This window comes from Megascapheus bottae, chromosome 33, assembly GCF_031878675.1.
Source record: "Megascapheus bottae isolate mThoBot1 chromosome 33, mThoBot2.hap1, whole genome shotgun sequence".
In the NCBI taxonomy this organism is placed as follows: domain Eukaryota; kingdom Metazoa; phylum Chordata; class Mammalia; order Rodentia; family Geomyidae; genus Megascapheus; species Megascapheus bottae.
Window position 1 is genome coordinate 5,687,210 of NC_143541.1, and position 22,642 is coordinate 5,709,851.

Here is a 22,642-nt window from a genome sequence, read left to right on the forward strand (position 1 = left end):
TTCCATGCTGCAATGTGAGCACCCTGCATGGGGGATGTCAGAAGGCTGAGTGATTCAAAGATCTTTTTTTTTTTTTTTTTTTTTTGAAGCCAACCCTGGGCAGACAAATCCAGCAAAATGTCAGAAAGGTGTGGCTCAAGTGGCAGAGCAACCATCCTTCAATAAAAAAGCTAAGGACCAGTACCCAGGCCCCAGTACTGGCACACACACAAATGTCTTCAGAAGCCTGAGCTTTTGAACTGGCGTTGGTTTATGTTTCCTGTCCTCGGGTTGCTGGGGATCTTACACGTTTTCCAAGTAGGTGTGCTTAGGGCTCTTCTACCCGTGAGCCCAGAGATGCTGAGAAACTTGCCCACGGGCACACAGAACGAATGTCACTTGTCATACTTGGTGACCCAGGTACACCAAGCATGGGAAGAGGCCGTGAGAGGCTCAAGAAGGAAAAGAGCAGGTACGCCCGGTGGTTCAGAACCACGGATAGTTCTGAGGGCGTGGGTGAGGCGGGGTCCGGGTCCGGGCCTGGGGTGAGCTTCCCAGCCGACTCCGCTCTGCTCCGGCGGGGCGGGGGCCGCCCGTGGGGCCGGGCGGGGCGGTGCTGCCATCTGGAGCCGCCGCTGCCTCCGCCGCCGCCGCCGGCCACACAGCCACAGTCGGGCGCGAGCGGCGGGAGCGGGCAGGGCCGGAGGAGCCGGGCCGCCCATGGGCCGCCCCGCCGCCGCTCGCCGCCCCTAGCCCGGGCGGCCGGGGACGCGCAAACCCCCCGCCGCTTCAGCCACGCGACCAGCCATGTCTCTCGGCGGCGGCGGAGCCTCGGAGCGCAGCGTCCCGGCCACCAAGATTGAGATCACCGTCTCCTGCCGGTGAGCGGGCCGCGCCGGGCCGGGAGGGGGGGTCTGCGGACAGGGGCTGGACCCGAGGGGGAAGCGGCGCGGGGCGAGGCGCCGCCGGAGCCCGGCTGGGGGGCATCTCGGGCAGCCCCGCCCTCTAAAGGGGGCTGTGTCGGCGGCCCCAGGGGTGGGTCGAGGGGCTCCAGAGCCACCAAGTTGTGGATCGAGCCCCCTCCCGGGGCCCTCGGGATGCCCCACGCCCGCGGGGCCGGGGTGGGGGGCGCGAAGGAGCCCCGAGTCGTCTCGGGACAGCGCGGGGCGTGGGCTCCGCACTGACCGGCCTCCGCGTGGCTTCCCCTAGGAGCCTGCTGGACCTCGACACCTTCTCCAAGTCTGACCCCAGTAAGCGCCGGCCGGGCGGGGGGGGGGGCGGGCGGGGGTGGCGGGGGGCCGCCCGCCGGTCCTGACCCGCCCCGCCCCGCCGCAGTGGTGGTGCTGTACACCCAGAGCCGCGCCAGCCAGGAGTGGCGCGAGGTGAGTGCGCCCCCGCCCCGGCCCGGCCCGGCCCGGCCCGCACGTCCGGGGCTGACTCTGCCTCCCCTGCCCGCACCCCGCCCAGTTCGGACGGACCGAGGTGATCGACAACACGCTCAACCCGGACTTCCTGCGCAAATTCGTCCTCGACTATTTCTTTGAGGAAAAGCAAAATCTGCGCTTCGACGTGTGAGGCCCCGCCCTGAATGTCGGCTTGGCCCCGCCCCCAGGCCTGGATTGGCCCGGGATCCCGGTGGCCCCGCCCCTGGCCCAGCTAGGCGCCAATCAGAACGGGAGCACTTAGCCCTAGCCCCGCCCCACGCGGGGTGAGCCCGCCCCCAGTAGAAGTGGGTTCCCCCCCTGCAGGCGCCTCCACTTCCCCTCCCCACACCCACCACTGAGCCTTCCCCGCCTCGCTCCCACCCAGTCCCACCCCACGCGCTGGTTCCATTCTTTCCCCAGGTACAATGTGGATTCCAAAACCAACATCTCCAAACCGGTAAGCAAGCAGACCCTCCCGGGCCGGCCAGCCCGGGAAGGCGGCAGGTGTACCGGGCATCCTCCCCAGAACTCCTGCCACCCCACCCCACCTCTTCAGCCCACTCTCCCCGGCCTCTCCTGCTCCTGCCGCTGGGTTTCTCCTGCTTGCGCCCCTTCCTCATTCCTTCTCTTCCTTCTCCGCCACCGCTGGGATCTGCAGAAGGTGAGGCCGAATGAAGGGGCCCGGACGAGGGGGTGGGACAGCATGGTGAGGCCGAGAAGCAGAGCTGGCTTGTCGTCAGGGCATGGCCTCTGGCAGGGTTCTGACATCTCAGAAGTACCCCAGCCGCAAGAGCAGCATTTAGGGCCAGGGCAAGGCTGGGCCTTCCTCCCCACCCGGCCCCTGGCCTCACTGACTGTGTCCTGGCGCAGGATTTCCTGGGACAGGCCTTCCTGGCTCTGGGAGAGGTGATCGGAGGCCAGGGCAGCCGAGTCGAGCGACCTCTCACGTGAGCTGAATGGGAAGGGAGGCGGGAAGGGACCCGTCCGCCCCAGATTTTCCCTCCCAGAGACCCTGCTGTCCTGTAGCAGTGGAAGCTGAGATTGGCTCTGGTCATGAGCCTTCCCTATGGCTCCAACACCCCCATGAGAAAGTGGGATCTCTAGGGTTCTGCTCAGGGCTATCTCAGGTTTGGCAGGTCCCCAATCTCTCTTCATTCTTCCTTAAGTCTCGCTGGACCTTTCAGGTCCACTTCCAAGCTCCCAGTCCATTGGGACCCTTTCAGGAACGAAAGCAAATCCTCTGGCATTGGCATTACATTCTCACAAACAACACATTAGCCAGTTCTAGACACCTGCTTCAAGCACCGGGGATTCTCCTGTTCTACCACCTGTACTGAGCACACACTCAATGTCAGCCCAGGTTCAAGGGGCTGGAGTTGGATTGGTGTACAGTACAAAGCACCACTCATGAGGCACCCACCTCACACTCCCCACACAAGTGCAGTATTCAACAGGATGGCCAACCCCCCGGAAGCTGGCTTTACAGAGGGTGGAGGAATAAGTCCCAGGCAGAGGATAATGACAGTGCAAAAATCTGGCTGGTGTGAGAGATGGCAGCGAGACTCGTGTGGCTGGAGGGCGAAGGCAGGAAGGTGAGGTCGGAGAATGACCAGTGAGGGCTTTGTAGCCTCTGAAGACTTGAGATGTTACTCTGATGGAGGTCTGAACAGAGGAGTGACCATACTGACTGCTGGGGGAGAGAACAAACCAATGTAGAAGCAGGGAGAAATTAGGTTAATAGATTCTGGAATGATTGTGCTTGTGTATAATCCCAACTACTTGGGAGGCAAAGACAGGAGGTTTGAAGTTCCAAGCCAACTCTGCCACAAGTTATTGAGACCTTATCTCAAAACGCAGCCAGTGTTATGGAATGTGTCTATGGTCTCAGCTATCTAGGGGCGAAGGTGGAAGGATCTTGATTCAAGACAGGCTGATCCTATCTGAAAACCAAGTCCTAAGGACTAGAGGGTGTGGCTCAAATGATAAAGTACTTGCCAAGCAATCAGGAGGCTCTGAGTTCAATCCAGAGTCTACAAAAAAAAAAAGGTTATTATTCACTGCCACTGCACAGGTAGCAAAGGAGGGGATAAGTGATCTGTTTCTGGATATATTTTGAAGGAGGAGCCCACAGATTCCTGGCAGAGTGAATGAGTGGGAAAGGAATACAGCAGTTGCAGAAGATATAAGGCCTTTGGCCCGAGCAACAGGAAAGAGAATTGTACCACTGGTCCAAAGGGTCGTATAGGATCACACTTGAAATCCCAGCTACTCAGGAGGCTGAGAATTGAGGATCCTAATTGAAAACCAGCTCCAGCATGACACTGTTATCTCTAATTAACTACCAAAAAGCCAAAAGTGGAATTGTGGTTCAAGTGGTAAATCACCAGACTTAATTAAACTCAGGGCCGGGAATGTGGCTTAGTGGTAGAGTGCTTGCCTAGCATGCATGAAGACCTGGATTTGACTCCTCAAGACCACATACACAGAAAAAAACTGGAAGTGGCGCTGTGGCTCAAGTGGTAGAGGAGTTGCCTTGAGCAAAAGAAGCTCAGGGACAGAGCCCAAGCCATGAGTTCAAACCTCAGGATTGGGGAAAAGGGAGGAAAAAAGCTCACTAATACCACCCACACCAAACCCCAGGTCAAATCCGAGTCCTGGCATATCCACACACACAAAGCAATTGAAGAGCCAGTTGGGAGATGAACTCATTTAGCAGTTCCATCTGACATGTTACATTTCTTATGTTCTATCAGATATCAAAGGGGTATATCAAATCAGCAGTAAGATACATGAGCTATAGATGCTGACGTGTTTTTCTGAGGCCTGGAGTATGGTTCTTTCTTGTTATCTCCTTAAAGGAAACAGCTATTATTAGAACTTTTTGTTGTTGTTGCTTTCTAACAAATATACTGCTGAACAAGTGTGGGAGTTTTATGTTTATCTTCTAAGTCTTGCACTGCTAAAGATATTTTTAATATCAGTCATGATAGCAATTACAATACAAAAGATCACCCACCCTCACAAAAATGGCCACATCGCAACAAAAAATAGTTGTAAGAATAGGAAAATTTCCAAATATGATGGAATATGCCTAAAAGCCAAGCTCTGAGGATGCAGGGGCAGGGCGGATCCCGTCTGAGGTCATGGAAGGCTACAGAGTAAAACACTGTCTTAAAAAGAAGTAGGCATAGAGATGTAGCTTAAAGTTACAGCACATGTTTACCATGAAAAGGCTGTTTGTTCAATCAAGACAGCAAAACATAGATGATAGGCAAATAGGTACATAAATAATCTCCCAACATTTCGCAGGTGCTTTCCTACTTGAGTCTGGCATTTTGGTGGTGAGGTAGAGATGGAGTCTCGTAGACATTTCTGCCTAGGCTGTCTTAAAACCTGAATCATCAGGGGCCGGGAGTTTGGCCTAGTGGTTAAAGTGCTTGCCTAGCATGCATGAAGACCTGGGTTCGATTCCTCGGTACCACGTACATAGCAAAAAGCCGGAAGTGGTGCTGAGGCTCAAGTGGTAGAGCTCTAGCCTTGAGAAAATCCAAGGACAGTGCTCAGGCCCTGAGCTCAAGCCCAGGACTGGCAAAAAAAAAAAAAAAAAAAAAAAACCCTGAATCATTAGATCTCAGTTTCTAGAGTAGCTAGGTGAAGCCATGAGTTCTAAGTGTGTAAAATTTTTGCCAGTTCTGGGGCTTGAACTCAAGGCCTTGCACTGTCCTTGAGCTTCTTTTGTTCAAGACTAGCACTCTACCACCTGAGCCACAGAGGCACTTCCAGTGTTTTCTGTTTATGTGATACTGAGGAATCGAACTCAGGATTTCATATGTGGGACTGAGGAATCGAACCTAGGACTTCACGTATGTAAGGCAAACTCTACCACTAAGCCACCTTGCAAGCCCTGTAAGAAAAGTTTTTTGTCAGTCTTGGGGCTTGAACTCAGGGCCTGCACACTGTCCTCGGGCTTTCTCAAGGCTACCGCTTGAGCCACAGCACCACTTCTGGCTTGTTCTGTTTATGTGGTACTGAGGAATTAAACCCTGGATTTCATGTATGACTAGGCAAACCCTCTACCACTAAGCCATGTTCCCAAACCTGTAATTTTTTCAAAGGTGCAAAAATATATCACATTTATATTCTAGTGAGTAGAATCTGAAAATCTGCTGCAATACATAAGAGAGATGGGAGAGTTGCCGGTGCAATGTCCTTGTGCAGGCGAGCCAGTGTAGAAGGTGGTAGCCAGCGGAGGGGTAGAGAGGCACGTGGCCATTTCCTTTATAGCAGCCATGGGAGGCATAGAATAAGGGTGCTGGTGGGTGGACTTTCTCTTCTAGCTGCTGCCGTTTGTTGGGGAGAAGGAAACAAGGTCACTGTCTGAGTGAGGGTGGAGGGAGGAGTGAAATTGCCACGAAGCACATCTGGCAAGGAGAGGCCGTGGGATGGGCAGCGTGGTTGCCAGCAGCATGCAGGACCTTCAGAGGTTTGCTGCCATGTGTTTGACAGCAAGGCCAGCAGCACGATTGTGTATTTTTCTCTGGCTGTGTTCAGTAGCATGTGGGCCACGGGGCTGAGGAGGAGAGTTGGATCTAGCTAGGCTGCTGCTGTCCCCATAGTGAAGCAAGGTCTGGGAAAAGAGGCAGGATGCAAGGGTGCAGTTCTATCACTGACGGCAGGGGGTGAGGAGAAGGAGAGCAAGAGGGAGTTAAAGAACCATACATGATATGCTCATGGGCTGCCATTGGTTAGTTCTACTAAACAGCGAGATTAGCTCTGTCCCCCTGCATTCTACTCCCCTTTGTTAAGGCTCAGAGACTCAGGATTTGAAGAGGCCAAGGAAATAGTTCAAAAAATGGGAAAAGCTGGGCACTGGTGGCTCACACCTGGAATCCCAGCTTACTCAGGAGGCTGAGATTTGAGAATCGTGGTTCAAAGCCAGCCTGAGCAGGAAAGTCCATGAGACTCTGATCTCCAGGTTGGCTTTGAACCACAATCCTTAGATCTCAGCCTCATGGGAATTATAGGTGTGAGCCACCAGGGCCAGACTTGTGGAAGCAACCAGTTCATGGGCTTTTATCAACCTGGGTCCTTAGGGAAATGAAAATGTCTTTATAAACACTGTTTAAGCACATGGTAGTGTCCTTCTTTTTTTGTGTATATTTTCATTTCTTTTGTTTAGATAGTATCTTACTATGTAGCCCAGGCTGGCCTTGAATTTCTGATCCACCTGTCTTAATATCCAACGTCCTGAGATTACAGGCTTCCTGTACTACCACTCTTGGCCCCTCGCCTAAATAAATAAATAAATTCTTCATGATGTTCAGAAAGCACAAAGAACTAAACTATCAAAATAAGCCCTTGCCTTGAGTCTGCACAGAAATTCTTCTCCCTCTCAGAGGTGCTATGACCACATTCCTCTTGCCTACTGGCTTTGACCTTCTGCTTCCCCCAACAAGCTCTCTGAGGGCTGGAAGAGCTGGAAAATCCTGTAGGTTCCAGGGACTGCTATGGCAGGTGCACATATTATTCTACAATGTTTACAGTTGTTCTTTCCTCCAGGCATTCATTCAGCGCCTCCACAGCCTTTCCCAGGTGGTCTTGGGTCCCACTTCACAGAGGAGGAGAAAAACAAATACCTTACTGAGGGTCACACTATTTGAAAGTCATAACATCCACGCAGAGTCCATTGGTTCTAAATTGCTTTTGTCCTACTACTCTTAGGAGATTTCCTCTAGGCTAGTCTAGCTCTTTTCCGGCTACACTGTAGGCCTCTCCCAAGTCGACTCTAGGTCTTTTCCCACTGGCATAGAACGGGACCCACCTAGGACTGTCAATAGTAAATAGGCCCTTGGGCCCACCCAGCCCCAGTGTGGCGGCCCCAACCTTGGTTGCCTCTGTCTCTCCTCTTCTGCTTCCAGGGGTGTACCCGGTAAAAAGTGTGGGACCATCTTGCTGACTGCAGAGGAGCTTAGCAATTGTCGGGTGAGTCTGGGCCATCTGCTCGAGCCAGGAGCTCTCTTCTCTCTCAGACTCCCTTCCCTGGACCACAGAAAGGCTGGGGTAAGTTCAGCTTTCCACAAACTCTCCGTCTCTAGGATGTTGCCACCATGCAGCTGTGTGCAAACAAGCTCGACAAGAAGGACTTCTTTGGGAAATCAGACCCCTTTCTTGTATTCTACAGGAGCAACGAGGATGGCACGTGAGTAGGGTCTCCATTCCCTGGAGGCTACATATGCAGCGGGGGTCTTGGAAATCTCTATAAATGTTGGGTTTCTAGGAATGTGGCTTAGTGGTAGAGTGCTTGCCTAGCATGCATGAGGCCCCAGGTTTGATTCCTTAGTACCACGTACACAGAAAAAGCTGCAAGTGGCACGGTGGCTCAAGTGGTAGAGTGTGCCAGCCTTGAACAAAAGAAGCTCAGGGACAGTGCTCCGACCCTGAGCTCAGGATCTGGCCAAAACTCAGTCGTAACCTCCAGACAGATGTTGAGCTCCCGCACCTTTCCAGGTTCACCATTTGCCACAAGACGGAGGTTGTGAAGAACACACTGAATCCCGTGTGGCAGCCTTTTAGCATCCCCGTGCGGGCACTGTGCAATGGAGACTATGACAGGTCAGCCTCGGATCCAGCTGGGCAGTGACAGTGCCAGAGCAAAGATGGGAGCTTCCTGGAGCTATGGCTCCAAGCAGTAGAGCACTAGCCTTGAGTACAAGCGCTCAGAGACAGCATCCAGGCCCTAAGTTCAAGCCACACGATTGATGAATGAATGAATGAATGAATGAATGAAAAATAAATATTAGCTCAATCACTAACAATCTTAGCCACATTACCTTGGCTGTCCTCCCTCCCTCCCTTCCTCACTTCTTTCCTTCCTTCCTTCCTCCCATCCTCCCTTCCTTCCTTCCTTCCTTCCTTCCTTCCTTCCTTCCTTCCAGAATAGAAAAGTCATTAAATGGGAGAGAATTGTAATTGTGATGGTAATGACAATATTATTGCCAGGACACAGGTACAGGCTGGAATAATGAATAAAAAGATGGCAGGAGGAAAGTTGCAAAAAGAACAGGGTGGCGGATGGAAGAATGGCAAGTGTTTAGTTGAACGGGTGGGAACTGTCTCTGGACTTCATTATTCGCATTGAGCCTGTGTTTATCTTGTGTATTTCAGAACAGTGAAGATTGACGTATATGACTGGGATCGAGATGGAAGGTAGAACTGCCCGTCCCCTTCCCCTGTCCTTAACCCAGACACCTCCCTGTAAGTGCAGCACAGTCGTTCACTAAGAATCCCAGGATGCCTTGAGAGCCAGAGGGTGATGTAAAGATGGATTCAGACCTGACACCGGCAGCAACTGGAGCTTATCCACCCACCCCTGGCCTCATTGCAGCCATGATTTCATCGGTGAGTTTACCACCAGCTACCGCGAGCTGAGCAAGGCCCAGAATCAATTCACGGTGTATGAGGTGAGAGCTCCAGCCCAGCCCTGTTGTTCTGGTCCTCGGGTCCAGGATGTGCTGGCTCCAGCCTCCTCACATGGTTGTTGACCCCACCCAGGTACTTAACCCTCGCAAGAAATGTAAGAAGAAGAAGTATGTCAACTCGGGAACTGTGAGTGTCCCCTGGAGCTCTGGCTCCTTCTCTCGGCCCCACTGACCAATACATGACCGTTTGGGGTGGGGGTAGGCAGGGGTGACAGAGCACAGAGCACTTGGCTGCCGTGATGAGGGGCAGCAGGTGACACTGTTGACATTTCATTTTTATTTGCTTTTTAAATATTTTGTGGGTCATGGGGCTTGAACTGGGCCTGGCTGCTGTCCCTGAGCTCTTCAGCTCAAGGCGACTGCCCTACCCCTTGAGCCACAGCGCCACTTCTGGTTTTCTAGTGGTTAACCGGAGATAAGAGTCTCAGAGACTTTCGTGCCCAGGCTGGCTTTGAACCATTATCCTCAGATCTCAGCCTCCTGAGTAGCTAGGACTACAAGTGTGAGCCACCTAGCCCACCCCCAACAGAAAAACTTTTTATAGAACAATAATAATAATAATAATAAACCTTAAATTTCATTTGCAAGTATAATATACTTTCCAAATCCATTTCTGACAGCTTCTTCTTCCAGAACTGAACGTGGTAGGATGGGCTGGCACAGGGATAGAGTCAAGGGCCTCAAGTCATTTGCCTCTCTCCCTTCTGTTGCCCTTTCCAAAGTGGCAGGGCTGCCCCTTCTGTCCCATAGGTGACGCTGCTCTCCTTCTCTGTGGACTCAGAATTCACTTTTGTGGATTACATCAAAGGCGGGTTAGTCACAAACCAAGCACTCACAGCCCAGTAGGGGGCTTTCCGTGTGTTGGGGGTGGGGAGAGGGCTGCATTGTTTGCTCAAGATAAGCACTCTACCACTTGAGCCACAGCTCTACTTCTGGCTCATTTGGGTGGTTAACTGGAGATAAGAGCCCCAGGGACTTTTTTGCCCACATTAGCTTCGAACTGAAATCCTCAGATCTCAGCTTCTTGAGTTGCTAGAATTACAGGTGTGATCCACCAGCACCTGGCTCCATTTTCTTATTTATCAAAGTTGTTGTATAAAGTGCAAAATATCACCGCTCCTAGCCATCCGTGTAGGACTGCCTTCTAGTCCCACCCTGGAAAGAAACGCCAGACTGGCGGAGCATCACACAATACCTTCAAGGCCCTGGATTCAATCCTAGCACCCAGACGAAAAACAAAGTTATAGGCTGAAAAGAAAGAGGGGTCAAGAGACATAGAATGCAAAGTGGACATTTTTGTTGGTGTTGAGAGGCAGACTCTGCTTCCCTGAACCTCCCTTTTTCTCTTATGAAAAATGGAGATCTGAATGACTCCTTCAGGGCTATAAAAGGGTTAAGTTACATCTAATGATGCCCTTGTCGCAGAGCAGCGTTTAATTCCTACTCCAAGCCTGGTGGTGCCCCCACCGTGTCAGCATCACTCGGGGAATTCGTCAGTTCACCTAGACTGCCTGGATCAGAATCTGCCATTTAGCATGAGCTGTAGGTGGTCTGGAGAAATCCTGATATCATAGCGACGGGTCCTCCCTGCTCAACCCAGCTCCTTCCCTAACAGGACACAGCTGAACTTCACGGTAGCCATCGACTTCACAGCTTCTAATGGTGAGGAATGGACGGGGGCACGGGAGGGGGTGGAAGGGAACTACTGAGTGCAAGATGAGGAGCTAGATGAACAAGTCAGATAGAAAGGACAGATAACTCAACTGGCAGAGAGTAGATGGAGATGAGAGAGTATGGGTATAAGGAGAGATGGGTACGTGAACAGGAGATAAAAAAGCAGTGAGCAAGGCAGTGTACAGATTGGAGAGATGGGTCCAAGAGTGAGAACAATAGATTGGATGAGTAGATTCATAGATGGTATGCTGGCAGAGACAGCTATTCTAAGGTGAGTAAATAACAGATAAGTAGGTAGAGGAATGGATCAGTAGACAAGATATATGGGCCCATAGGAGAACAGATAAACAAGTAGATGAATTGAAGGGACAGGAATGACTGACTGGATAAAATGACCTGACTGGAAAGATGGAAAGAAAAGGAAGATAAATAGTGGGCTGAAGATGGATGGAGGGATGGCTGGATGGCTTCATTCTTAAGAGGATATAGATACTGAGATGGATGAGTACGTTGAAAAATGGATTTATGGCCAGGTAAATGTATAGATGGACGTGTGGGTAAATGGTTAAGTGGATGGTCAGATAGAGGGACACGTGAGTGTACAGAAGATAAAGGAGCAGATGGATAGAGGATGGAGGGTGGATGAATGGATAGATGTCCGGATACTTACAAGGATAAGGGAATGAAGGAACAGGTGGCGGATCAGGTGACCACAAGGCTGGGGCTCCTGTGTCCCCTACAGGGAACCCCCTGCAGCCCACCTCCCTGCACTACATGAGTCCCTACCAGCTCAGCGCCTACGCCCTGGCCCTCAAAGCCGTGGGAGAGATCATCCAGGATTATGACAGTGACAAGCTCTTCCCAGCCTATGGCTTCGGGGCCAAGCTGCCCCCCGAGGGCAGGATCTCTCACCAGTTTCCCCTGGTATGATCTGGCCCCACCCAACCTAGTGGACGAGTTTCCCTCTGGAGGGCTACCAAGCACAGCAAGCTGTGAGAGGGTCAAGGGGGTGCCCTGGGTGCGGGGGGAAGGTGGGAAGGAGCCAGCTGGGATGGGAGCCTTCCTTGGCAGACCAGGCACGGGCTCAGATGGCAGGACTTTTTCTTTGACAGAACAACAATGATGAGGACCCCAACTGTGCGGGCATCGAGGGGGTGCTGGAGAGTTATTTCCAGAGTCTGCGCACTGTGCAACTCTACGGGCCTACCTACTTTGCTCCTGTCATTAATCAGGTGGCCAGGTATGGGCCCCCCATGGACAGCCAAGTCCACTATGTGAACTCAGGTTTGGCCTGACTCTGGTACTTAATTCTGCGGGACAGAGAGAATGTCAACCAGCTGCCTGCCGGGAGTGACATCCCAGCCTTGAGACTGCCTTGATTTTACATAAGAGAAAAGAGAGGGGGCCGGGAGTTTGGATTAGTGGGAGAGTACTTGTCTGGCATGCATGATGACCTGGGTTCAATTCCTTGGTTCCAGAAGTGGTGCTATGGCTCAAGTGGTAGAGATCCAGCCTTGAGGAAATCCAAGGACTGGCAGAGAGAGAGAGACAGAGACAGAGACAGAGAGACAAAGACAGAGCAACAGATCCCAAGGTTCCCTTAATGAAGGATTTGATTGGTTTTATGCAAGGACCTGTGACAACGTTTTGTATACAAGTAGTAGATGACCTCTTATTCTGGGAAGGAGAGCTAAATAGTACACAGTTCACATTTGCTTGTTTGTTTGTTTGTTGGTTGGTTGTACGGCTTGAACTCTGGACCTGGCCACTGTCCCTGAGCTCTTCAGCTCAAGGCTAGTGCTCTATCAACTTTAGCCACAGTGCTCAGTCAGCTCAAGGTTAGCGCTAGCTCTATAGCAAAGTGCTACTTCCACCACTGCTGGTTTTCTGGCGGTAAATTGGAGATAAGAGTCTCATGGACTTTTGCACCCTGGCTGGCTTTGAACCTCAGTCCTCAGATCTCAGCCTCCGGAGTAGCTAGGATTATAAGTGTGAGCTACAGGAACCTGGTAGTAACCATTTTTAAAGTGTTTGGCTTCCAAAGAGGCTCAGGGATAGCACTTAAGCCCCAAGTTCAAGCCCCCCCACCCCCCCAAAAAAAAAGATTGTGGTCTTTGTCAATACATGTTCAGCACTTAGAATCGAACCTACCACATCCTAAGTCATGCAATGTTAGCTGTTATGGCCCAGGTTACTATTCAGAGGCACCTGCTGTGTGCTGGTTCTCTGTGGAGGCTGTGGAGACTCACAGATCCCTTGAGACTGCCTTGATTTTACATAAGTGAAAAGAGAGGGGGCCGGGAGTTTGGATTAGTGGGAGAGTACTTGTCTGGCATGCCCTTGGGAGCTCCCGCCTTGGTGCAGGAGACAAAGGCAGAAGTACAAATAAATCATTGCCTTCTGTAGGGCAGCTTTCCCCAGACATTTCTAACAAGTTGCCTATCTGCAAAGGCAAGAGACTGCAGCCCTCTGAAGGCACCCGAGGGTACAACAGAGAGCCGCTAGGCTGAGATTATTTGAAGTCTCCAAAGTTGATTCTACAAACCTATGCAGATTTTCTGCTCTTTCCCTCTTCCCACATGGCATATATGTTTGTTTTAAATGTGTGTGTGTGCACGCCTCTCATGGGGCTTGAACTCAGGGCCCGGGCACTGTCCCTAAGCTTTTTTGCTCAAGGTTACTGCTCTACCACTTGATCCCTAGCCCTACTGCTGGAGTATTTTTTGGAGCTCTGAGTCTCGTGGACTTCCCTACCCAGGCAGGTTTTGAACTGATGCTCAGATCTCAGTATCCTGAGTAGCTAGGATCACAGGGATAAATCACTGCTTTAAATAATTTTTTTTTTGTCCGTCATGGTGCTTGAACTCTGGGAAAAAAACTTTTTTTGGTGTTTTAAGTGTATAGTTACCTAGCTTCACCTGAGATCACGCAGCACAGCAGATTTGTCCTGGGGTACCTCTCATAGGCCCCAGTGTGAGACCCCTCTAGGAGGTGCAGATAGCCCTCCTCTGTGGAGAGAGCTGTGTTCTGCAGGCTGGAAGGCTCGGATCTGCTGTAAGTGGAGCTGCTCAGCTGGGTTACAGTGGGTTGACTTCATCCGAGGACAGAGGGCGCAGAGGTCTGTAAAAGGAATGGCTTGTGTAAATCACAGAGCCATGAACCAGCAGGTCAGTGGACCGAGATCTGACTGGAGTGCGGGAGAGTGCAGAAAGCAGGCCATGTATGCAGAGTGGTGGCACCAAGGCTTTTGTCTCTGTTGACTAAGAGCAGCTTTGAACTCAGGCTTCACGCCCCCGAGGCTGCTGCTGAATGTCTCTGAACTTAATATCTTTTCATTTTAAAAATAGGAATAAAGAGCCAGATGCCTATAATCCTATAGGCTCTTTCCCTATAATCCTAGCTACCCCTGAGGCTGAGATCTGAAGATCTGGGTTGAAGTCAACTAGGGCAGAAAAGTTCCCATGAGATTCTTATCTCCAATCACTCAAAAACAGGAAGTGGCACTGGGGCTCAAAGTGGTAGAGTGCTGGCCTTGAGAAAAAGAACTCAGGGACAGTGTCCAGGCCCTGAGTTCAAGCCCCAGGACTGGCAAGAAAAAGGTCAGGGCTGGGAATGTGACTTAGTGGTAGAATGCGTGTCTAGCATGCATGAAGTACTGAGTTCAATTCTTCAGTACCACATACACAGAAAAAGCCAGAAGTAGGGCTGGTGCAAGTGGTAAGGTGCTAGCTGTGAGCTCAGGGACAGTGTCTAGACCCTGAGTTTAGCCCAAGATGGACCAAAAACAAAGGAGTAAAGCAGCTGAGTGCCAGTAGCTCACATCTGCCATTCTAGCTACTCACGAGGCTGAGAATGAGGTAGAAGCCCAGGCAGATAAATCCAAGGAACAGTCATCTTCACTAACCACCAAACAAGCCACAAGTGGTGCCATGGCTCAACTGTAAAGCACCAGCATTGCATTAAAAAACTAGACAACATTGCAGTGTGCTGAGTTTGACCCCAGTACCAACACGCACAGGCTCTCACACGCGCGCGTACACACACACACACACACACACACACTCACATGAAAAGGAATAGAGTATTGTATGCCCATCTCGTAGAGAAGCAAAGATGATTAAACTAGACCGCTGTCTCAAGCATGCCTCGATGATTTGTTTTTTGGGGGGAGGTCATGAGGCTTGAATTCTGGGCCTGGGCATTGTCCCTAAGCTCTTCAGCTCAAGGCAACTGCCCTATCCCCTGAGCCACAGCCCCACTTCTGGTTTTCTAGTGGTTAATTGGAGATACGAGTCTCACAGTCTTTAGTGCCCAGGCTGGCTTTGAACCACGATCCTCATATCTCAGCCTCCTGAGTAGCTAGGATCACAGGCGTGAGCCACCGCACCTGGCTTGCATCTATGGTTTTTTTTTTTCTTACACTACGCCAAGCAGGGCACAGCCTGCCCTTTCCACACTGGTAACCGTTACCTCAGCCAACTTTCCAGATCTCAATAGCAGTCACAGGAAGCCCAAGACAGACATCCTGTGCTCGCAAGAGTCTCCCCCATATCCACTGCCCTGCCCTGACAAACCCTGTCAAGAATGCCCTTCACCCAGTGCTCCAGCTTCAATCTTTCCTTGGCAGTCCCTCATGTGACTTCTGTAGCACACCCTTTCTGGGCACTTGATTCTAGATCTTTCTGGAACCTTGCTGTAACTCTACCTACCAATCACTTGGCCAAATCCCACTCATTTTCTTCTTTCTTCTTCCTCCTCCTCCTCTTCTTCTTCTTCTTCTTGTTCTTCTTGTTCTTCTTCTTCTCCCCCTCCTCCTCCTCCTTCTTCTTTCTCTTTTTTTTTGTGGGTCATGGAGCTTGAACTTGGCCTGGACACTGTCCCTGAGCTCTTCAGCTTAAGGCTACCGCCCTACCCTTGAGCCAAGCCCCACTTCCCATTTTCTAGAGATTAATTAGAGATAAGAGTCTCAGGTCCTTTTGTACTTGGGCTGGCTTTGAACCTTGATCCTCAGATCTCAGCCTCTCCTAGCTACTCAGGATTATAGGCGTGAACCACCTGGACCAGCCTGCTTGATTGCCTGCCTGCCTGCCAACCTGCCTGCCTTCTTTTCTTCCTTCCTTCCTTCCTTCCTTCCTTCCTTCCTTCCTTCCTTCCTTCCCTCCCTCCCTCCCTCCCTCCCTTTCTTCTCCTTCTTCTCCTTCTTCTCCTTCTTCTTCTTCTTCTTCTTCTTCTTCTTCTTCTTCTTCTTCTTCTTCTTCTTCTTTTCTTCTTCCTCTTCCTCCTTCTCCTCCTCCTCTTCTCCCCCTCCTCCTCCTCCTCCTTCTTCTTCTCCTTCTTCTTCTTCTTCCTCTTCCTCCTCCTCCTCTTCCTCCTCCTCCTCCTCCTTCTTTTCCTTCTTCTTCTTCCTCTTCTTCTTCTTCTTCTTCTTCTTCTTCTTCTTCTTCTTCTTCTTCTTCCTCCTCCTCCTCCTCCTCCTCCTCCTCCTTCTCCTCCTCCTCCTCCTCCTCTTCCTTCTTCTTCTGTATTTAGTTTGAAGGAATCATGCTAGGCGAGCACTCTACCACTGGGCCACATTCCCACAGCCTTTCATTCATTTTCTAAGTCTTCACTGGTTGTCACCTTCTCAAAGCCCTAAGCTCAGTGCTCCCTAGTGTACAAGCATCTGTCCCGCTCCCCCCCCCCCAACTCTGTTCCCTACTCGGCGCCAAGCTTGGTATGGCACATAGCAATGTGAAATGAGTGGGTTACAAGAGAAACTTCTAGGCCAGGAGGATGGGGCCAGAATCCAAAAAAGAGACAGGAGGATCCTAAGGACCCTAACCAATTCCCATCCTGGCCCTGGGTAGGCTGGGTCAGAACGGTTTGGTTCTGCACTATCATTGCCCTGTGGATTTCGAGAGCACTATCTAATAGAGCCTTCAGCCTTGATGGAAATGGTCTGTCTCGGGGCTGGAAGGCAGGGGACCAAGCTCTGCCATTGCCTAGCAAAATAAAGGAATTGTGTGCTCCGTGTGGGTGTGCTGATACTGGAGTTTGAAATCAAACTTGGCTTCTTCGAACTCAGGGCCTCGGCACTGTCCTTGGATACTTTTTGCTCAAGGCCAGCGCTCTGCCATTTGAGCCTCAGCACCACTTCTGGCTTTTTCCTGTGTATGTGGTACCAAGGAATCAAACCCAGGGCTTCGTGCATGGTAGGCAAGCACTCTACCACTAAGCCATACTGCCAGCCCCACGTTGCTTGGCTTTTGCACTCAAGGCTGATGTTCTGCCATTTGAGCCACACCTCCACTTTGGCTTTTTGCTGGTGAGTTAGAAGAGTCTTACAGACTTCTTGCCTGGGCTGGTTTTGAACCTTGATTCTCTGATCAGCTAGGACTGCAGGCATGCTAACACCCAGTGGCTGGGGAGGACACCGCTGCCCACAGAGGTCATTTTCCGGTGCTCTCTGTGCTCTTTGGGTTAGTATCAGCAGGAGGGCTTGCTTCTCCCTCCTGCATGTCTGCAGTGACCGCCGTAGTAAGTGCTTGATAAATATCACGACAGAAATGGCAGGCAGGGGCCAGCACAAGGTCTGGTGAATCAGCAAGGACTCCAGAGGCCCCGGTCTGCCCGCGGCCCTCACGTTAGCTGTCGAGACTATGGAGTTCAGATCTTCCATGGCCCCTGTGCTTTCCGAGAGGCTCAGATCTCATCCTCCCATGCAGGGCAGCAGCCAAGATCTCTGACGGCTCCCAGTACTATGTTCTGCTCATCATCACGGATGGGGTCATCTCTGACATGACACAGACCAAAGAGGCCATTGTCAGCGTGAGTCTCAAGAGGGACCCCGGGGGCCACGGAAGAGGGTGGTCGGGCTGGCCGTTCCTAGCCAGGGTGGGACCTGCTGTTTCTGAACTGTTGGCATTTGCCCTTATTCTCCAAGGGCTGCGTTACAGGACAGGAGCACTGAGCTCAGAGAAGATGGCTCTTTAATCAGGAGCAGGAGCAGGTTGATCCTTTGTTCCAGTGGGAGACCTTTTTTTTTTTTTCCTTTTTTGTTTTTTATTGTAATTAGTAAAAGGGTTACATGATATTTGCCAGATAGAAGGTGCATTAATTCACATACATTGATACTCTTTCACATGTCTTGGTACCCGTTTCCCTCCCCCCCCACACCCCCCACCTGTCTTGGTTTTCCCCCCTTCCCTATCAAATTTCAAATATCCAAATACAAATAAATTCAATATATCAGATAACAAAGTAAGATACTATACCAATATGAGATAACCAAGGGATAGCAAAGGAGATGAGAGACAACATAGTACATTAAGGAGAACAATTATTCATTATATGGCTTTTGTTTCAATATCCTGGAGGTCCTTTCAATTAGCTTCACATTATATGGCCTTATGTATCAAGATTTTGCTCTATTGCAAATCTCTGCTAGTAGAGCCCAAGGTTTCTACTGATTATGAAGAATGAGGGAAACCATTGAGCCTAAGTTCCTTTGAGTCTGGCTTACTTCACTTAATATGATTTTTTCTAAGTCTTTCCATTTCCTAACAAATGGGGCGATGTCATTCTTTCTGACAGCAGCATAGAATTCCATTGTGTACAAATACCATAACTTGTTGATCCACTCATCAACTGAGGGACATCTGGGTTGGTTCCATATCTTTGCTATGGTGAATAGTGCTGTAATGAATATTGTTGTGCTGGTGGATTTAGTATGTCCTTGTTTCTGGATGGTTGGGTAAATGCCAAGTAGTGGAATTGCTGGGTCATAGGGGAGTTCTATGTTTAGCCTTTTGAGGCACTGCCACACTGCTTTCCATAGTGGTTGAACGAGTTTGCACTCCCACCAACAGTGTAGTAGTGATCCCTCCTGGCCACATCCAGTGGGAGACCTTTAAGAATCATCCTGGAGGGCTGGAGTGTGGCTTCATGGTAGTGTGCTTGCCAAGCATGCAGGAAGCCCTGGATTCAATTCCTCAGTTCCACTTGTACAGAAAAAGCCAGAAGTGGCATTGCAGCTCAAATGGTAGAATGCTAGCCTTGAGCAAAAAGAGACTCAAGGATAGGGCCGGGAGTTTGGCCTAGTGGTAGAGTGCTTGCCTAGCATGCACCAAGACCTGGGTTCAATTCCTTGATCCCACATACATAGAAAAAGCCAGAAGTGGTGCTGTGGCTCAAGTGGTAGAGCACTAGCTTTGAGGAAAGCCCAAGGGCAGTGCTCAGGCCCTGAGTTCAAGCCCCAGGGCTGGCAAAAAAGAAAAAAGAAACTCAGAGTTCATCAAGCCCCAGGACTGGCAATTAAAAAAAATTATACTGGAGAATCAATAAATGTTCTGCTCTAGAAAACACTGTATATCCTTCTAGGTTGCTTGATAGATGCAGAAAAATAGTATTAATTGCTTGTCAGTGGCTCATACCTGTAATTCTAGGTACTCAGGAGGCTGAGACCTGAGGATTATGGTTCAAAGCCAGCTCAGCTAGGAAAGTCCATGAGACTCTTATCTCCAGTTAATCACCAAAATGACAGAGGTAGAGCTGGGGCTCAAATGGTAGAGTGCTCGCCTCGAGCACAAAAGCTCAGGAACAATGCCCAAGCCCACAGTTCAAGCCCTCAATTAAAAAAATATATGTGTGTGTGTACATATGTATATACGTTCATATATACATGTTTGCGTATACATATATGTCTATACGTATATATACACTTATATGTATATACACACACGAGAATAGTCTGGAACAATGACAACCAGTGAGTACTCACACACAGAAAGGATTGTCATGGCAGCTCACCCAGTCCTTCCCCTCTTCCCACAGGCCTCCTCTCTGCCCATGTCTATCATCATTGTCGGTGTAGGACCAGCCATGTTTGAAGGTTTGTAGAATGGAAGGGATTAGGAACTGGGGAGAACAGGAGGGGTCTAAGAATTCAGGTCCACCTCACAAAGTCAGGGTGGTTACATATCTGCGTGAGATCCTGGCTAAGTCACACACCTTCTTAGACACTGTTTCCTCTTCATAACCAAGGCTCATGAAACTGGTACTTTCCCCTGGTCAAGTTTCTAGGAGGACAGATTTACTAGTAATGATATTAGTAAGTCCATAACTCCCATAGTGACTCTGGAGGGAGCTAAGAGGGAGGGAGGACACAGGGGCTGGGAAAGCCACTGAGTGGAGGGCTGTCTTTCCTGCAGCAATGGAAGAACTGGATGGGGATGATGTACGTGTGTCCTCCAGGGGGCGCTATGCAGAGCGGGACATTGTTCAGGTAGGTCCAATGTGGGGCGGGGGGCGGTGTGGAGCAAGACCAGCCACCCTCCTTTACTTTCTTCATACTTCCTCATTCATTTGACAAGGTTGCTTCTGCTGGGTTGGATCTAGGATCTAGCTCTCCCAGGTCCCGGTCCTCTAGTGGAGGCAATCATAGCTAAACCCCTGCTGGGATTGTAGTGACTGCCTGCAGAGGAATAGCCAATGTCACTATAAATATAGCCGACAGTAGGGAACCGGATCTGAAGATCAGGGAAGGCTTCTGTGAGGAAGTGACATTTGAATTGAGTCCTGAAGGAATTCTAAGTTTTACAGACACAGAGAAGCAGCCTGTGAGAAGGCCCAGGGGCTCTGAGCAGGGTAGCAAGATCTACTTGAAGGACTGTACATGAGTCAATCAGACCTGCTTTATAAAGGCATCTGTCTGTCTGCTTCCTGGAAGGGAGCTTCCAGAAAGGTAGGAGGAAAGTCAGAAGAGCACAGAATCAGAGTGGCATGATTATGTGGAAGACAAAAGAGAAGTCCAGCAAGATTTTTTAAAAACACTCTCCAGGAGCTGGTGGCTCACACCTGTAATCCTAGCTACTCAGGAGGCTGAGATCTGAGGATCGTGGTTCAAAACCAGCCTGGGCACAAAAATCCATGAGACTCTTATCTCTAACCACCAGAAAACCAGAAGTGGTGCTGTTGTTCAAGGGGTAGAGCACTAGCTTTGAGTTGAAGAGTTCAGGGACAGCGCCCACTGTCCCAGATGAGGGCAGAGGGACAGGGCGATCCTTGGAAAGTGATGTTGGGGATTAAAAGTGAAACCACCCTGCCCCACCCACCACTGGCCACGGCCCACGGCTTCCTGTCTGTGTCTGTCCTAGTTTGTCCCCTTCCGAGACTATGTCGACCGATCGGGGAACCAGGTTCTGAGCATGGCCCGACTGGCCAAGGACGTGCTGGCTGAGATCCCTGAGCAGCTTCTGTCCTACATGCGCACGAGGGACATCCAGCCAAGGCCCCCGCCCCCAGCCAACCCCAGCCCCACCACGGATGGGGATCAGCCTTGAGGAGCCCAATTATCCCATATCTGGCCTTCTGCTTGTCTGCTCACTCCCTGCTGACAGCCAGAGACACCCGGAGCCCTGGGCCTCACTGGGGGGGGGAGGGCAGCTCACTGATCCATGACAATGTGGTCCACCCTGCTGACAGCAGAGGGACCTGGCCCTGTCACAGCCTCCCTGCCTCCACGCCAATAATAAAGCTGATCTTTATTCCACCTCTGTGTCGTGGGTCTTAGAGAAAAAGACTAGGAAGGGGAGTGAGGAAGGAGGCCTTTGGCTGGGAACCACACTTATCCGAGCACTTCTTGATACACTGCAAACACTTTAAGTAATACTCACGGGCCAGGAGTGTGGCCTAGTGGTAGAGTGCTTGCCTAGCATGCACGAAAACCCAGGATTGATTCCTTGGTACCACAGACATAGAGAAAGCCGGAAGTAGTGCTGTGGCTCACATGGTAGAGCTCTAGCCTTGAGAAAGCCCAAGGACAGTGCTCAGACTCTGAGTTTAAGCCCAGGACTGGTAAAAAAAAAAAAAAAAGAGAAAAAGTACTCTCTCTCTCTCTGTGTTTGTGTTATTTTATTTTTTATTTTTTATTTTTATTTTTTTTGCCAGTCCTAGGCTTGAGCTCAGGGCCTGAGCACTGTCCTTGGACTTTCTCAAGGCAAGAGCTCTACCACTTCAGGCTCAGCACCACTTCCTGCTTTTTTTCTATGTATGTGGTACCTAGGAATCGAACCCGGGTCTTCATGCATGCTAGGCAAGCACTTTAACCACTAGGCCAAACTCCCGGCCCTTGTGTTATTCTTGTATATAACTTTCATCAAATTTTCAAAGGGATTTCTGACCTTAGAAGAGATGGCTTTAAGAAAAACAAAACAAACAACAACAACAAATACCCAAGCACTAATGGCTCACGCCTGCAATCCTAGCTACTCAGGAGGCTAAGATCTGATGAATGTGGCTCAAAGCCAGTCCTGGTAGGAAAGTATATGAGACTCTTATCTCCAGTTAACCACCGGCACACAGTAAGTAGTGCTGTGGGTCAAAGTGGTACAGCCCCAGACTTGAGCTGAAGAGTTCAAGGACAGCACCCAGTTCAAGCCCTATGACTGACCCAAAAATAAAGATAAAAAAAGTGTTAAGGAACTTCTCTCCTCCAGCTGGCTTTGAACTGCAATCCTCAGAACTCAGCCTAGGATAACAGATGTGAGCCACCAATGGCGAGCTTGCACAGATGCTTTGATTTCTTCCTTTTCTTTCCTTTTTCCTTTCTTTCTTTCTTTTGCCAGTTCTGGGCTTGGGCTCAGGGCCCTGAGCACTGTCCTTGGGCTTTCTCAAGGCTAGCGTTCTACCACTTGAGCCTCAGCACCACTTCTGGCTTTTTTCTATGTATGTGGTACCAAGGTAATCAAATCCAAGTCTTCGTACATGGTAGGCAAGCACTCTACCACTAGGCCAAACTTCTGGCCTCTGTCCTTGAACACTTTTTGCTCAAGGCTAGAGCTCTACCAGTTGAGCCACAGCACCACCTCTGGCTTTGCCTTTTTGTGGTACTAAGGAATCAAACCCAGGTCTTTGTGCATGCTAGGCAAGAAGTCTACCACTAGGCCACACTCTTGTCCCATCTTACCTCTTCTGAGAAGTCTCTCTCCTTAGCTCTTTTGCCCATTTAGTGACTGATTTATTAGTTTTGGATGGGGTTAGTTTCTTGAGCTCTTTGTATAGTTTGGATATCGGGCCTTTGCTGGATGTACTGCTGGTAAAGAGCTAGTC

The 22,642-nt window shown here is 50.3% G+C and overlaps 1 protein-coding gene across 2 annotated transcripts; it reads left to right on the forward strand.

Annotated features, from left to right (window-relative positions):
- Positions 1-691: 691 nt before the first annotated feature.
- On the forward strand, positions 692-21,065 carry Cpne9 (copine family member 9). 2 transcript variants are annotated; one of them, XM_090323760.1, is made up of 20 exons: positions 692-860; positions 1,189-1,229; positions 1,315-1,361; positions 1,447-1,550; positions 1,824-2,064; positions 2,274-2,350; positions 7,322-7,385; positions 7,499-7,602; positions 7,911-8,015; positions 8,568-8,609; positions 8,788-8,863; positions 8,955-9,008; positions 9,632-9,693; positions 10,497-10,543; positions 11,298-11,479; positions 11,668-11,795; positions 17,260-17,362; positions 19,367-19,424; positions 19,744-19,817; positions 20,689-21,065. In XM_090323760.1, exons 1-20 carry the CDS (start codon positions 787-789, stop codon positions 20,872-20,874), a joined length of 1,869 nt encoding a protein of 622 aa, XP_090179886.1. In that variant the 5' UTR covers positions 692-786; the 3' UTR covers positions 20,875-21,065. The 2 variants fall into 2 exon arrangements, with proteins under 2 accessions (XP_090179886.1, XP_090179887.1); XM_090323761.1 differs by having other exon boundaries at positions 1,824-1,860.
- The last annotated feature ends 1,577 nt before the right edge of the window (positions 21,066-22,642 follow it).